This window comes from Amyelois transitella, chromosome 3 (genome assembly GCF_032362555.1).
Source record: "Amyelois transitella isolate CPQ chromosome 3, ilAmyTran1.1, whole genome shotgun sequence".
Classification (NCBI taxonomy): Eukaryota; Metazoa; Arthropoda; class Insecta; order Lepidoptera; family Pyralidae; genus Amyelois; species Amyelois transitella.
Window position 1 is genome coordinate 2,720,197 of NC_083506.1, and position 15,296 is coordinate 2,735,492.

At 35.1% G+C, this 15,296-nt stretch overlaps 1 protein-coding gene across 2 annotated transcripts in view; it reads right to left on the minus strand.

The window, feature by feature from the left end:
- Nucleotides 1-15,296, minus strand: part of LOC106133511 (protein bunched, class 2/F/G isoform) — a 115,838-nt gene that overhangs the window by 54,767 nt on the left and 45,775 nt on the right. The window contains exon 2 of one of the 2 annotated variants that reach the window (XM_013333259.2): nt 9,840-9,971. The exons of the other annotated variant lie outside the window; for it this stretch is intronic. Coding sequence (XP_013188713.2) covers nt 9,840-9,971 — 132 coding nt within the window. The remainder of the gene's footprint in view (nt 1-9,839; nt 9,972-15,296) is intronic. 2 annotated transcript variants of the gene reach the window in all.

Here is a 15,296-nt window from a genome sequence, read left to right on the forward strand (position 1 = left end):
TGGTAGCATTAACATTTTTTTATTAATATTCATCAAAACTTTTATCTTCATCTAGTGGGTTTCAGGACGAGACGTCGTCCGTCTAGAAATTTAATCTACTGAGTCGATGATGACAATGATGGGGTTTTTTATTAAAAATCGGTAAACCTATGAATATCTAGACAGTGGTTAGATAACTTGAACAATATTGCGCTTGCGATAGTGACACTGCACGATTTTATTTTTTCTGGCCCTTTATCACTTTAATGTTCTAATATTACCATTATTTAATTGCCATGCTGTTGTTGTTTATTTGTATGACTAATTATCCAATGGAGGGTGCGGAACTGCATATACGCATAATATATTTACTACACATGCGGTTTCAAATTGATAACAAAGCATCCCCATTTCGTTTCGAATATAGTCAGAAAGCGCAAGACTGCGCAGTTAGGCGATTGTAAAATGATTTACGCCTATTTACTATTTATTGGTTTTTAGCATGGTTGTAAAGTGGCATGTGGTTGTCAGTCAGTAGGTAGGTGAAGATGTAGTCTCAGTTCACTTCCTTCGGGAAAGAAGCCCCAAGTGACCTTATTAACACCATGAAAAAAAATTAACTTTAAAGATATTTGATATTTACCAGCCCTGATTAATAACATAGCAACATGGTCATTAAAGTACAACAGTGCAAGTTACACAACCGCGTATGTGCGCTTAGAGACCGCAGAAATCACGTTGAGTCGCATGCGTTGTACACGCTACAGTCATACAATACTTCGCTTACATTTGTTATTTTCATCAATTGATGTTGTTGAATTGATTTTAATTATTTATAGGTGTATGCAGTGCAGTCATAATGAATAGGATCGCACTACCCTGTTAAAAAAAACTTTAAATCTACATATTTACATTTATATTCAAAATTTTACCTAATTTATATTCATATTACCTAACATCACACCCAATCAAAAATCAGAGTCTGTTAAAGTTAAGAATAAACCTATTTTCAGTAAACGTATATTATTTTTGAGTAACATCTAGAAGAAACTTAATGTTTCCATTACGCAATACGTATAAGGAATAAAAAACCCACGCTTTGTTCTCTTTGTTATAAACTGTTTCGTTACCATATTGCCATCGTTTGTTGCAAAATACTCTTTCGTAAGACTGACCAAAACAATAATATAAAGAATTATACCTTCCAATTTAAAATAGCTCCTCTTCTCTATATTTCTGTTTATATGGTATAAAAATGTCTGCTGAATTATCTATAGACATCTTTGAACTGAACAGTGCTGCAACTTTGGATATACTTCTTGAAAGAAGAACATACATATATGGAAACAAAAATAACAACACCCTAAATTAAATCATCGCTGCATATAATCGTCATTAGAAAAGAAGAATAGTAATCATATTAAATAGTACAATCCCAAATCAAGCGCAACTTTACGATTCTATCCTGAATCATACTTTTTAACAAGATCCGAAATTTACAATCGTTCAACCTCATACGCCCCCTCGCGATACTATACCGAATATCTAAATAACTGTACCACCCTTACCATTGTATAGAATACCGTTGGTGTCGGCCGTCAATCAGCTCGAGGCCCTGACAGATTGTAACGGTAAAAGGCAAGATCCAATGTGCCAGATATCTTATTAGCGGCCATATCTGTAGTGTGATGTCATGAAAGTAGGCAAATTTATAAATCTAGTGGTTGTCTTCGACCATCGCCCTGTGCGATCTTGAAAGAAAGTTTATTCTGTTGAGCAGAAGAGGCTTGCAGAGGCATATATGTTCTCAACAACAAATAGTAACATATATATACCGTGATTTGGTAAAATGATAGTCACCAAAATAGTTTAATTAGCTGGTTCAAAAGCAAAATGTTGTGTTTGCGTTGAGCAATCAAACTTTGAGCTTACCTTATAATTTTTATTGGTTCAGGTACAACAGTATCTTTATTGAATCAGTATTGACCAGGACGCAAATGGCCATCCTTGATCAAATTGAGGATGGTAAGAATTCTATTTACAATTAAAATCTATACTAATATTATAAAGCTGAAGAGTTTGTTTGTTTGAACGCGCTAATCTCAGGAACTACTGGTTCGAATTGAAAAAATCTTTTTGTGTTGAATAGACCATTTATCGAGGAAGGCTTTAAGCTATATAAAATCACGCTGCAACTATAAGGAGAAATACTAAACTATAAAAAAAATCGGGAAAATTATTCATCCTTGAGGGCTTCAATGATGATCAAAATAACTATTCCACGCGGACGAAGTCGCGGGCACAGCTAGTTTACTTATATTAAAGCAACATGAATGCTATTTGCGTCCCACACAGAGCACTTCATTAAAACCGCTGTCAATCACAATCTGGCCCGATCCCATGACACATTAATTGGTCCTCGTACTTTTCCAGCACGTATCGGATTCCTCCATATAAACGGTGTTGAAGAAAATGAAAATGATGCAATGGAAGTAACACTAAGTATGAGTATTGCTGCACTTTGTATAGATGACGAGCATACGATTCGCTTTTTGCGTTTTGCATCACGTGTAGGCTGAACATTTAAGAAAATTAAAATGTCATTAGCAACAAGACGATCCAGGCAATTCTTGCACTTTGATCAGTCATTAATTAATCATTTATATTTCAGTGGATACGCAAAAAATACAACATGATCAGAATTTACTCGAAGATGCGAGAAGAACATAGTTTTGAAGGGATATCTTTCTTAAGACATATTCTTATTAATTTTCATGATTGTCCAAGATTTAACAAGAACACTTTAAATGTAAAATTTACAAAGCTTGAATAGTTTTGTTTAGATAATGATGTCAAGTTCACTTAATCGCTGTAAGGTATCGTCACAATTATTTATGTCCAACTTGTATTCAATAACAAAATGAGAAATTCATGACATTGTTCAAGATATTAATAAATGTATCATAATAAAAATCAACAATATAAATACTACTGATGGTGCATCATCCCCAAAAGATCATTGAAAAAACATTGACCATAAAAGTTATTAAAGTCTAAATGTTACTTACAGCACCATTTCTCTTATCTATCCTAAGAAGCATTTATTAGTAGAGCAGACAGAACAAAACAAAAGTAACCTTAACATAGTTTCAAGAGCGCGTATTATAAAATTTCGAACGAGTGTTGGTGAATCGGTTAGTGGAATTATCCCTCTCTGGCATGTTGTTCGACAATCGCAAATACTTGGCAAATGACGCTCGAATCATTGGCACGAGAGACAAAGTCGCGCCCCCATTTACAGCACCTATAACAAGTCCTAAATGATAACTAAATGGATTTGAATTGAAAATGAGTGAGACGCATAGTGCATGATAAATGACAATGTGGATTTAAAACTATCTTGTACACTTTTGTGTAAAATTAGACTGTCAATGACTTTGGTTAAAAAAAAATATTTTTTTTTAGGACCTAGTATTTTCTTTTAATTTGGACAAAATTGCGTTTTCTTTTCATGCTTTTGTGTGACAATGCAAAGTGTTTAATTTGTTGAAGTATTACAATTTTATAAATTTACCATAGGAACAAAAATTTTAAAGGCAGTTTATATGAAGTCTGGGATCATATCAGTGAAAACTTGACTGTACTATTCGGCACGCGAGGCAAAATTCCCGGTCACAAAAATGTAATTTATCGCCACCGAAATCATTCACCTACCAGACACAGTGAATGTTAATTAAACACCGGCCTTTCTGCAAGGCTGCCTCGGGAGAGCCGGAAATGTCGCATGTTATATATAGGTCAAGTTTTGTTGCACGCAAATTAATTCCGGATAGAGTGCGAATTTTGATTGTTAATATTGTATCTTTTAATATTAATAGATAACGATAATTTTAAGATCTCTTAATAGATGGTGTTAATGTAAATATTCAACAAACACATCATAACAAATTAGCGAAATAAACGCGACTGACACATTGTAATTGATAGCCAGTATGTATAAGTAAAACACAGAACTCGTGAAAAACACATCAAATAACAAAGAAGTCACGCGCATGGTTGTCAAGTATGTATGACCTAACATCGAATGTTTAGAAAGGCTCTGCGAATCCAGAGCTACAGTATGCTAATCTGTTAGTAAATTAGTTGTATAATGCCTGATACACGTGGGAGGTTCTTGACGGCTCCGACAAACACGATGAAGTCATCGCTAAATTTGAGTAAGCAAGAACATTACTTTTTAATTTCATGCAATACAAATTTTAAATGGCTTGCAAGTTAAAAAGGTTCGCTTGTTTTAAGTCTCCTTTTGTTTTAAATTCACGTAGTAAGTATATAGTGGAGATATAGGGAAGGAATAGAAATCCTTTAGTACCTTTAATTATTCTTAAAGTTTTATTATGAGTAGTTTGCACCGCAACACAATGCGTCCAGTTGGTATCGGGGCGTTGCGTGTGCGAATTTCCTATAAAATTACTCGTTATGTATTACTTATTCAAGCTACACTAATACATTTTGAAACTTAGGCTACATTCAATCTATTTGTAGTATGTCAACTAGTTGGAGAAGAAGAAGAAGAAGAAGAGAAGCACCTCTATTTGACCAGCAAAAAAAAAAATACACGAGAAGCTCACTACATTGCATGGATATATCCATACCATATCAAACGTATGTAAGTATACAAAGTCTGGGTACTAAAGGTATCGAAGCCTTCCAAAGATGAAATGTCATTGTAAATTGAGCTCTAGATCCTCCAGAAAGAGGTGAATAATAACATACAGATGTCTGTGGTGACGTAAGCCCAAGTCCTTGCACGGTTGGGTGCTTGGACGCATCCCGTGGCTGAGGTTACAACCACTCGGGATAAGTTTCAATGTCATGACGTGTATGCGTTGTTGCTAAGGGCAAGGATAAAGCGATTAGACAGAGAACATATGATACACTCGCGTGCGTACGCGAATCTATATTGTATGTTCTGAAGTACGCTGACTGTCAGCATACATTTCAATAGTTCTGACGTAAAAGGAAACAGGAATCGCGGATGTAATATAACAGGCTGAAGTTAGAATGAATTATAATAGAATTATCAACAGAATTGGTGACAACCACATATATTAAGAATTGAAGTCATATTTTAATTCTTAATTTTGATATATCAGTACTCAATAGAGAACGACACGTAATCCGCGTTACAAGAAAAATCAAATTGTGGATAGCTCAATACGCTTATAAAAAGAAGTACACATTACACTAAATATCATTATGAGAATGATTGTATTTGTATTGATTACCCCAAAGAATCAGCGTGCCAAAAAATATATAAAATAGATGCCTAAAATATAAAATGAGGTGAATCGAGTATCTCTGATCTCTCACGATGTCAAGTTCAACAAAACCGAGTCACGCACATCATTTTTTGCGCACCTTTCTCGTACGATTCGCAGAGCCTGATCGATTTCAAAGTAATGACTATGGCCTCTCTTCTAAAATTTGGACACCATTATAGAATATCGTTACTAATAAGCCCATAATATTTATGCTATGGCTATGAATCTGAAACCATTTTTAGAAAAAATAATATTATATAGAAATGGAACAGGTGAGAAAATTTGTCATTCGTGTGACAATTGGGAATAATACACCATTTCCCGAAAAAAGACAAACAATGTTTGATGGCCTCTGTGGCGCAGCGGTAGTGCGCTTGTCTGTGTCACCGGAGGCCCCGGGTTCGAATCCCGGCCAGGGCATGATGAGAAACGAACTTTCTCTGATTGGCGTGGGTATTGGATGTTTATCTATATACGTATTTATTATAAAATATAGTATCGTTAAGTTAGTATCTCGTAACACAAGTTTCGAACTTACTTCGAGGCTAACTCAATCTGTGTAATTTGTCCCAAAAGAAAAAAAAAAAATGATTTCACTCTTACAAACTTTTATATCTAGTAAACATGCAGCGATTTTAATAATTGAAACTTCAAATTCTTTAAAATCAGCAGTCTTGAAAGACTGGAAGGCCACTTTCATGTTAGAATTGAGATTCAAATAGTGACAGCTTACTAGACCATTGCTTAAAGAAAAATCCCAAGTTTATGAGCTTATCCCTTAGTCGCTTTTAACGACATTAGCGGGAAAGAAATTTGAGTGGTCCTATTCTTTTTACATTGGTGCCGGGATCCACGCGGCACTATATTCATTTTCAATATGTATCTTTACAATTAGGAACATCGTCAGTGAATGTACAGATGATGAATTGCGAATCATGAGGTCGCAACATCGAGTGCGAAGCTTTCGCCGGGCGTCGAACCCAGTCGTGGTTGGTTGCTAAGCAGATTATAACGGACCCCAGTTAAAAAAAACCTCTTTACAAGACCCAACTGAGAAAAAGTGCTTCTAATTAGACCCATAACACAACGATGTAGGTACTTACGTAGGCTTGATTGAAAAGATATAAATCTTATGGTACCTACTTGAAATTACTAGCTTGCTAACTCCTCACGACTTCTTTAACAGTTTTTCGGGTCAGATCTTTCGAGACACTTAGTAAAATAAATATTTTGATGTAATTAAAACTAGTCTTCATCGCTGAAGGTAAAATCGCGAAAAAAAGTTAACTTTTTATTTCCGGCGCACAACAATAAGCGCTTTTCTTAAAATCAAAGTTAGAATAAGAACTGAACAAATCATTGATTCAATGAAATTCGGGGCTGAGTTAAAGGAAACGTTATTTGGATGCATTACACTGATAGTTTCCTATTACGGATGACACTGTTTGTTCGCAAAAGTTTCCCAATAAGAAGTTTCAGCTTTAAATCAAGCAATATATAGAAACTTTTTTTCTTATACACGATAAAACTTTAAACAAAAAAAAAATACTATTTCAACCCTTCCTAGTCGGTAGCTGAAGTTATAATTTACTTCTCAGCATGAAACTCTAGCTTCACAGATTTTCATTGTTAGCAACGCGCTACTTAACATCAACCCCTACCCCTTATGGTACGTGAATGGGGTAAGATATAGCGACGACGCTCAACGATCTCTATTTTCTTTGTTTACAAGTCCACAACGTAATGTTAGGAGTACCCGTAATCGTCGAATATGCATGAAAAGAGTTATAGTGAGCGTGGAGCAAGCAGGAGAGGTCTGTAAGGATCGTGGCAAGTGGAGTTTCTGCCTACCCTAATGGGAGGCAGGCGTGATGATATGTATGTGTGTAGAAGTACACAAATTGGATTTGTGATAACACATAGTGTTTTGCATTAAAATAATTGTTGAATCATGTAGGAATCTAACTTTAATATTAATTAATTCGTGCCAAATTCTAACAACAACTCACAGAAAACGTTGGGGCAGATTGCTATCACTGATTATTTCTTTTATAAGTAGATACCGAGTTTTGGCATCGATCAAGTCAAGAGATAGAGTATTGTCCATTCTTTAGTCGTTATTTGATAACTTCGCCGAACATTACCCTTTTAAATCTATTCATTCATTTCCACATGCAATTATTTGAATAATAATGAGTAGAAATTGTAAGGTTGTGTTAGGTTAGACGGTAACATACAAAATTTACAGAACAGTTATCTTTTTTTCATTAGGGTGACTTTCGTAATTGAAAAACTTACAGGACCTATGAGTATTTACGAGAAGAAAAATTAATAAAACTCAGAAATTAGGAACTAAATGTAAAAAAATTATGACAATCAGTATTCCGATGACAAATATTCTAAACTGCAAGTAAAGAGGTGACTGCCTTATCTATCCACTCCACACCCAGCAACAACCACTGAACGCTGAAATTTTGGCATACACAAAATTATAATGACGTCGGCTTTTTGCTAATGAATTTTTGAGTACTCCACACCCACATAAGCTAAACTCCGAGAAAAGCTGGTTCATGAGTATGTGTTTGTAATCCCTAAATAATTGACCACAAAATGTCCTTGCGATGACATCCAAAAAACAAGTCATCAACCTAAACAGCAAAAAATACAATACCTCCCTCCCCATTGAAAGCAACTGCGGTCTATTCTAAGAGCATGACGTAAGCCTGATTCGGGCAAGCAAAATATTAGGCTGAATACTCACTGGATGATCCTACACTAATATTTTAAATGTGAAAGTGTTTGTCAATCCATCCTTCACTACAAACTGAACTCACCAAAAACCACTGAACAGTCTCCATGAAATTTTGCAGAGTATGGAGTACAGAGAAGGACATAGGGTAATTTTGACACGGACGAAAGATAGTATATTAATAAATACATTATTTAAGTATTTTCTGCATGCTGATGTTTCATTACTACTAGTTGCCATCCATGTGAAGCATGACCTGTACTACTCTCAATATTGCGGATTTAAACTATATCGTGCTTGAACCCGCTTTTATAACTAACGTTATGGTTCTTCAAGCAATGAAGATTATCTTCGTCTTCGTGAAAGTAGTCAGTGAAGTCAGATGGAACAATAAATTGGTGTTTTCAGGTGAAGCAGTATGTCTGGCAAAGCGATGATGTATAATAAAATAAAATTCGATAAAATTCAATGTTTCTATAATCAGCCTAGGTGCGGTGATGAAAAAGAATATGATGATGTTTTAGTAACTATGTTTGGTTCTCTCATTAGTGTCTGCTATCGAAAATCTTTGAAGTTTATTAAATCAACAGTTTTGATTTTTTGTGCAACCGCTAGCTAGTCTTATTTACTCTGCCAAGCTCAGGGAACGATATAAAATAAATACTCACTGTACTTGTTAATTATATTGTTTGTCAGCTTCTGTGGAACGTAATCGGATATAATGTATTTTACTTTTCTCCTTTAGACCTTACCTTTTAGTAAAGAATACAAAGCAAAATTAAGACACTCGAAAATAAGGCCACAACACCTCAATTATTATTGGAAACAACATTAAAAAGGATAATGATATCAGCCTGATTAAATTATCAAAAATTAACAAGAAAAATAATTTAAATAATTATTTTTCTTGTTAATTTTTGATTTACGTAGTATATTACGTAGCCTTTTTAACTTTTTTCAGTGTTCATCCTGGGTAAGTGATTTACCTAAGGTATGTTTATGTAGGTTTATAATATTTATAACATATTTATGTATATTGTACGATAGAATAGGTTATAAGTTAACTCAGCGCCATCTGCTAATCTTTTCTCTGGGTGAAGTTTTATGCACAATTTACAGGTTACCTGGAAGAGATCGCTTTAAGTGATAATAAGGTCGTCTTTTGCTGCTATGTTTTTAATACATGATTGTGAATTTGCTGTAGTTAAATGTGGTGCAATAAAAGTTATTGTACTGTATTGTATTCCGGAAATAATATTCATTTGGTAAGGACTCGCAGCGGTCATTGCGCTTCATATCCTTTTAACATTTACAGGCCGCTTTATCTCCAACATTGCCGGTTTAACGAGATAATCAGCCTTATGACAAAAGATAATGAGTCGGTGGTCATTATAATTAATAGCCTCCATAAATAACATGTCAAAAACTATTTCAAAACACATGTTGCAATACTCGCACGTTGATGTTGATTGAAAAGTAAATTAAAATGTGCAAAGCACAATTACAGAAAGAGCAATAAAAAAAACGAAGACCACTGCCACCGAAACAATACAACAAATAAACATGCAAACAACAAAAATATCTTTTATAAAAAATGCACACAGGATCCACATACACAGAACTAAGTACATTTAACCAAATACCCAACACCACCGTAGACACGAAATACAGGCATTGTTTTCGATAAATTTTAAAGAAAACAAAAAAAAAATAAGTATTTCAAGTCGGGAGAAACAAAACAGCCATAGCCACAGAAGCCAAACGGTCCGAGCGTAGAGCTTGTCTACCTGGTATGCTGCTGCCTCTCGGAGGGGGGAGGTGATGCCGCGCGAGAAGAAGTCGCCGTCTGCTCCCTGGTGTCGGCCGCCGAAGGGCTCCCGGCACCGCTGCCTCCAAGCGCCAACGCCAACCCGCTGATGCTGCCGACACATCACCACGTCACCACAGCCCTAGCCTTAGCATTGCACAAATTTGGCATAGCTGCTCCAATCAATACAAAAATGACACTAATAACAATACTAAGATGGTCTTAATAATGATTGTTATGACAACATTGGAGCAGATAAGCCGTACGCCAAAAAGGGAACTCTAAACTAACTGTGTTACTACATCGGTTATCTTTTCAATAATATTATCAATTGCAAGTTACTTCGATGATATCCCGCCAAGTGTAAAGGATTTAGGCTGATTACATGAACGAGTCCGGTTACAAACAGCCGAGCAAAGCAGAGCATTCTCAGCAGGGTGAAGATACATAAGCAGTGATTATTCAGTTAGTGGCAAGGCAACTGGAGTGTCAGTAATTATGGTAAATATATTTCAAGCAAACATTCCTTATTTCAATTAACTGTCCAAGAATAAAACCATCACGTAAAATGTCATAAAAATAGTTGAGTCCAGTAACGTTTATTTTATGTTCGTAATGTGACTATATAGAAGCGTTTCGTTTAAGGTTAAATTAAATAAATCAGTCACAAGCTAGTATAGTAAGTGTAATTGACAATGATGGTTATTCAGATGCCAATCACGCCTTTGACGAAGACAAAGATTGAAGAGGAAACCGTGAGGATCACGTAGACAGTGGGCGAGAAGAAGCAATTAGCCGGGCTCAGCACGTCAACGAACCAGAAATATGTCACGGAACGCATCTAGCTAACGTATGAATGGACTATAACGTCAATAAAACGTCGGCAGTCAACCCAGCCAACTTGTCGCCACAAGATGATACATCAAGGTTGTAAATCATTGTTGAAGAAATCTAGTCAACAATTACTGTTGATTTGTAGTAATTTTCTTTTGTTATTATTCGTTATATGCATTTTGATTGTAATAACGTGGTTGATGATCCTAATTTGTTAAATGAAAAAAAATACAATTAATGTCTAGAATATTCTTTTGTCTAATTACTTGGCAACAGAGTAAATCACGTCAATAAGAAAATTTCTAGACAGTGAGACGTCTTTGAAGAAATTACATAAGTTGAAAACAAAACACACATTTGCCGATTTAGAAGAATACAGGAAAATCGGTTAAATATCTGACATTTATGAGGCTTTAACTACTAGTGAGTTCATTAAATGAGTGTTGCAATGAAACAAATGCCGTAGAAGGTTTTAATTTTAATAGAGGGTGTAAATGTATATTTTAAATGATAACAACTAAAACAATCTCATCTAAACGCCAGTGTGCATTTCCGAGTCAGAAAAGGATATAAAAATAACATATGGTAATAAAATTATGCCAGTTTCCTGGTACGATATTTAAGTAAGTTTTATTTTATTACTTACGGCATTAACCGCAGTTGGAAGATTTTGGCAAGGACAATGACTTAAATTTTAATGTTAGTTGATTAAGGGACCACAGCGATGTGTTTCTCGTCATATTTTTAAACAACACAACACTTAGTCAGAAGATTAACAACAACAGAATTCATCATGTTTTTTCATAAATCATAATCCATTATGTTGGCATTTGGGTCTCCATAGCACTCTGCTTGAGTAGGACCCAGTACGATGATCACGATCCAAGAGTGAAAAGAACACTTGAGTAACTGCAGTTTGACCAAATTCCCTTTGGATAAGAATGTAAACCTAAACTAATTTTGTGTACTTATGAGCGATGCTATTAGGTATGCTACCTCAGTGCGTAAATAAAAAAAGTGAAATGCGGTGTCAATTTAAAAATAACGATTCACTTCTTAGAAAGAAAAAATATGTTATGTCATGCAGGAAATATCCTAGTAATGCAACCTCACCCTTGACGGTCGACAATGCAATAGCGTGAGTGCATACGATCGTATGACCTCGTCAATAGCATGCGATTGATGTGGGCACAGCTTTCCGAAATGATTGCGCCTAAGCCCTCGCAAAACCCTTTCACGGAATGTTTAGAGTTTGTTTTGAAATATCATGCAGCACGCCTTTTCATAAGAGTATCCGCTTGTTCTCTATCTGGCCGTTTTCCGTTGAAATTGTTGGCAAGATGTCATACAGGTGGGATAAGGAGGAAATGTCTGTTTTTGTGATTTAAATAAGTATGTGTCACATTTTGTGTTTGTCTCCGAGTGCGAGAATAACAAAGAAAATCAAAATTTTGTGATGTGGAGCGAAAAGTCTTATGATGATTAATGTATTTCATTCATAGTACAACACTTATTAAGTCTTTATCCTTTACAGAGCATATTTGTATGCTCTGTAAAGGATAAAGATAATAGCAATAAGATTCGAGCTTTAAAGCAAATTCAAGAAATCTTGAAAATAATACACAACCATGAACAACCTCTGCATTAGTATTACTTTGGGTCAACGTGAATTAAGTATAAACGAAGAAAATGGCGTGTTGATGCATTAGCGTTTGCAGTCTCAATTATGAATGACTTCGTATTTACAACCATTATGAGTCGGTGATTATCATTGCCAAGTAAAAAAGGCATTCTTGAATTAAAACATTTTAGAAGAATATGATTGATAGACAAATACATCAAGGGCTCCAAAACGTTTCACTTGGGTTCTTGTATCGATAAGTATTCAGTCAAATTGTGGCTCCATAAGAAGAAGTAAAATTCTAATTTTCTTAATGGTGTTTCAAAAGTGTTAAAATACATTCACACTACGTTTTTATCACAGTAACATTCAACCAATAAAATCTATTTAGGTCGTGACTCTAGTTATGACTAGACCCAAAGGTGCCAATTCTAGTTTTGCCACTTCGAGCTGGCAGGCAACCAAATTGGGCGATACTTCATCGGATCATGGTCTTGAAGTCTGCAAACGATCCGAATATTGTGAAATTGATTAACTCTAATTGGTTTGGTTTAGTTCGAGGGCGTAATTGGCATCTGTGTAATCAACAAGTTGTTCGATCTATAATTTCGATTTACACAGTGTGTGACTAGTGTCTTGAAACAAAATATTTAAGATTGAATCGATAGATTAAACTCTTACTTTATCAATATCCTTATCTTAATTTTTTTAACTTTATAACTTTAACCTAGATCACTACAAGATCTTTTGCATTTCGACATTTAACACAAAATGACATATGAAAATAAAGTAATAATTAAATACAATAGCGATGAATATTACTATAACGTAAGCGAAAATAGAGGAACATTAAAATCTATGTTAGGTTATGTCTTCCTAACGATAAAGGAACTTTACCTGAACTATAAGTATAAATATCAACATTCCACAAACTAAAAACGCCCTCAAATGATTTCTATGCAGACATAGTTCACTGCACTTAATCAGGGGGTAAGTATAACAGTAACTAGAAACAAAGATCAAAAACGTGACATTCCACAACAAAGGCCTGCATTGCCGACAGCGGTAAGCCAGATAACCTTCGACAAGCGTCAAATGATCCGATTGTGTAATCGTCCTGGCACAGCCAACAATGCTAACCCTTCAGAACTATAGTAGTAAATCATACAAGCGGTCGTTTGTGGCGCGTGCGCAATGCGATAATGCCGATAACAATGACGACAGACGACACAGGGTTTAGACTGAACTCTGATCTAATAGAAAAAGCAACTCTACCACAAAGTGGATTAGGTTTCTTTGTGAAAGAAAGAGAACATTCAATGCAATAGACCATGGATCCCGATAAAATAGTTAGCAACAATCGCAGTCTTTAAACACGTTTAGTTTAGAAGCGTTCAAATAAATTCGGAATAATTACTTAATAAAATTAATCTATTTTTCTTTAAAAATAATTTATTTGATAATGATGCGGTAGTTGTAGCAAAACAACCATTATAAATTAACAACATAGTAATAATACCACTATTAATTAAAATAATGTAAACATGGGATTAATCGTTACCAACTAACTTTAACGATATGTTTTCAGTTAATTTTGACCCAGTGATGATAGTAGCATGATATGTTCAGTACCTACAATAACATAATACATGCTACAAAATTGTTTAGAAAAGCAAAAATAACTTGTTATTCACGTAACCTACACTTTCCGGATATGTGTATCGGATATGTGTTTGCGATAGAACAAGAATTTTCAAACGCATTTAAATACTCTGCAATACTATTTTTGAAAAACTAACCATTTAATTGTAGCACCTCAATGTACATGACTTTAAGTAGATTCAAGATGGTTCTTAGTTCCAATTTTTAGATGTAATCAAATGAGTGAATATAGATTTGGTTCATTCTCCAGCTAAAACAAACCTTGATAAAGATGTCCTCAATAATATGTTTGATTCACCTTCACCTGTGATAGCATCCGTACAATATACAAACGTGTATTAAAACATATCGGTTTAAATCGGCTGTTTATTTTGCTCGGCTCCAGTCTGACGCCAATCTCACCTTGACCGTTGCCCGTGCCGAAATAAACCAAATTAGTTGGACCTTCCTACCCCTCTTAATTCACAGTATATATTACAAGAACACAGACAGCTAAGGAAGAACAACAGAGGTCTGAACAAATTGGTTTCCGAAAATACGGATGCCCGTAATCCTGTCGATAATTTTGTGCGAAGCTACCGGTTTTCTTGCTATGGCAGAATTTGAAACAAGTTTGGAATCTTCTATGATTAAGAAAAAATCATTTAAGCGTGTCAGTATAATGACAGCTTTAATACAATTAAACATGAAATGAAAAAAAAAAGTAATCTGTGCCTGATTATAAAAATCACCTGCACTCGAATAGAGAAATTCTAAAAGATAAAACCGCTGATCGCATGATTAAGAAAAGATGTATAGTGGCATTCGGTAAGGAAGAAGCTTTGCAAATTTTCTAGAAGGGGGAAGTTCTGGCCAATACTGTAAATATAAAACAAACCATTGATCGGATAACTTTGCAAATCTAAAAGCAACATTTACTAAAAAACATTTATATCTTGCAAATTTTCCTTGAAGCGAAGTTCTGGGCAAAAAGCAGAAAAGTAAAAGACGTGTATGATACTTCAGCAATTAAGTCGTTAATGTGATTTTAAGCTATAAATTGAGTTTTAGTACGAAAGGTGAACGCTCAAAGAAGGTCGAGTTGGTGTTGAGACCGTCTGGGGTCTAGACAGATTGTTGCACGGTGACAAACTCTGATAACCCCAGACGCAGGCGCTGCTGATTGTAAACAACATTTACACACATAAAATCACGCCGCTATACCTTACGGGGTAGATAGAGCCATCACTTAAACGAAGAATCCCGAGTTTAAAAGCCTATCCCTTAGTCGCCTTATAAGACATCCATTGGAAAGATATGGAGAAGGAGTGGGCCTATTCT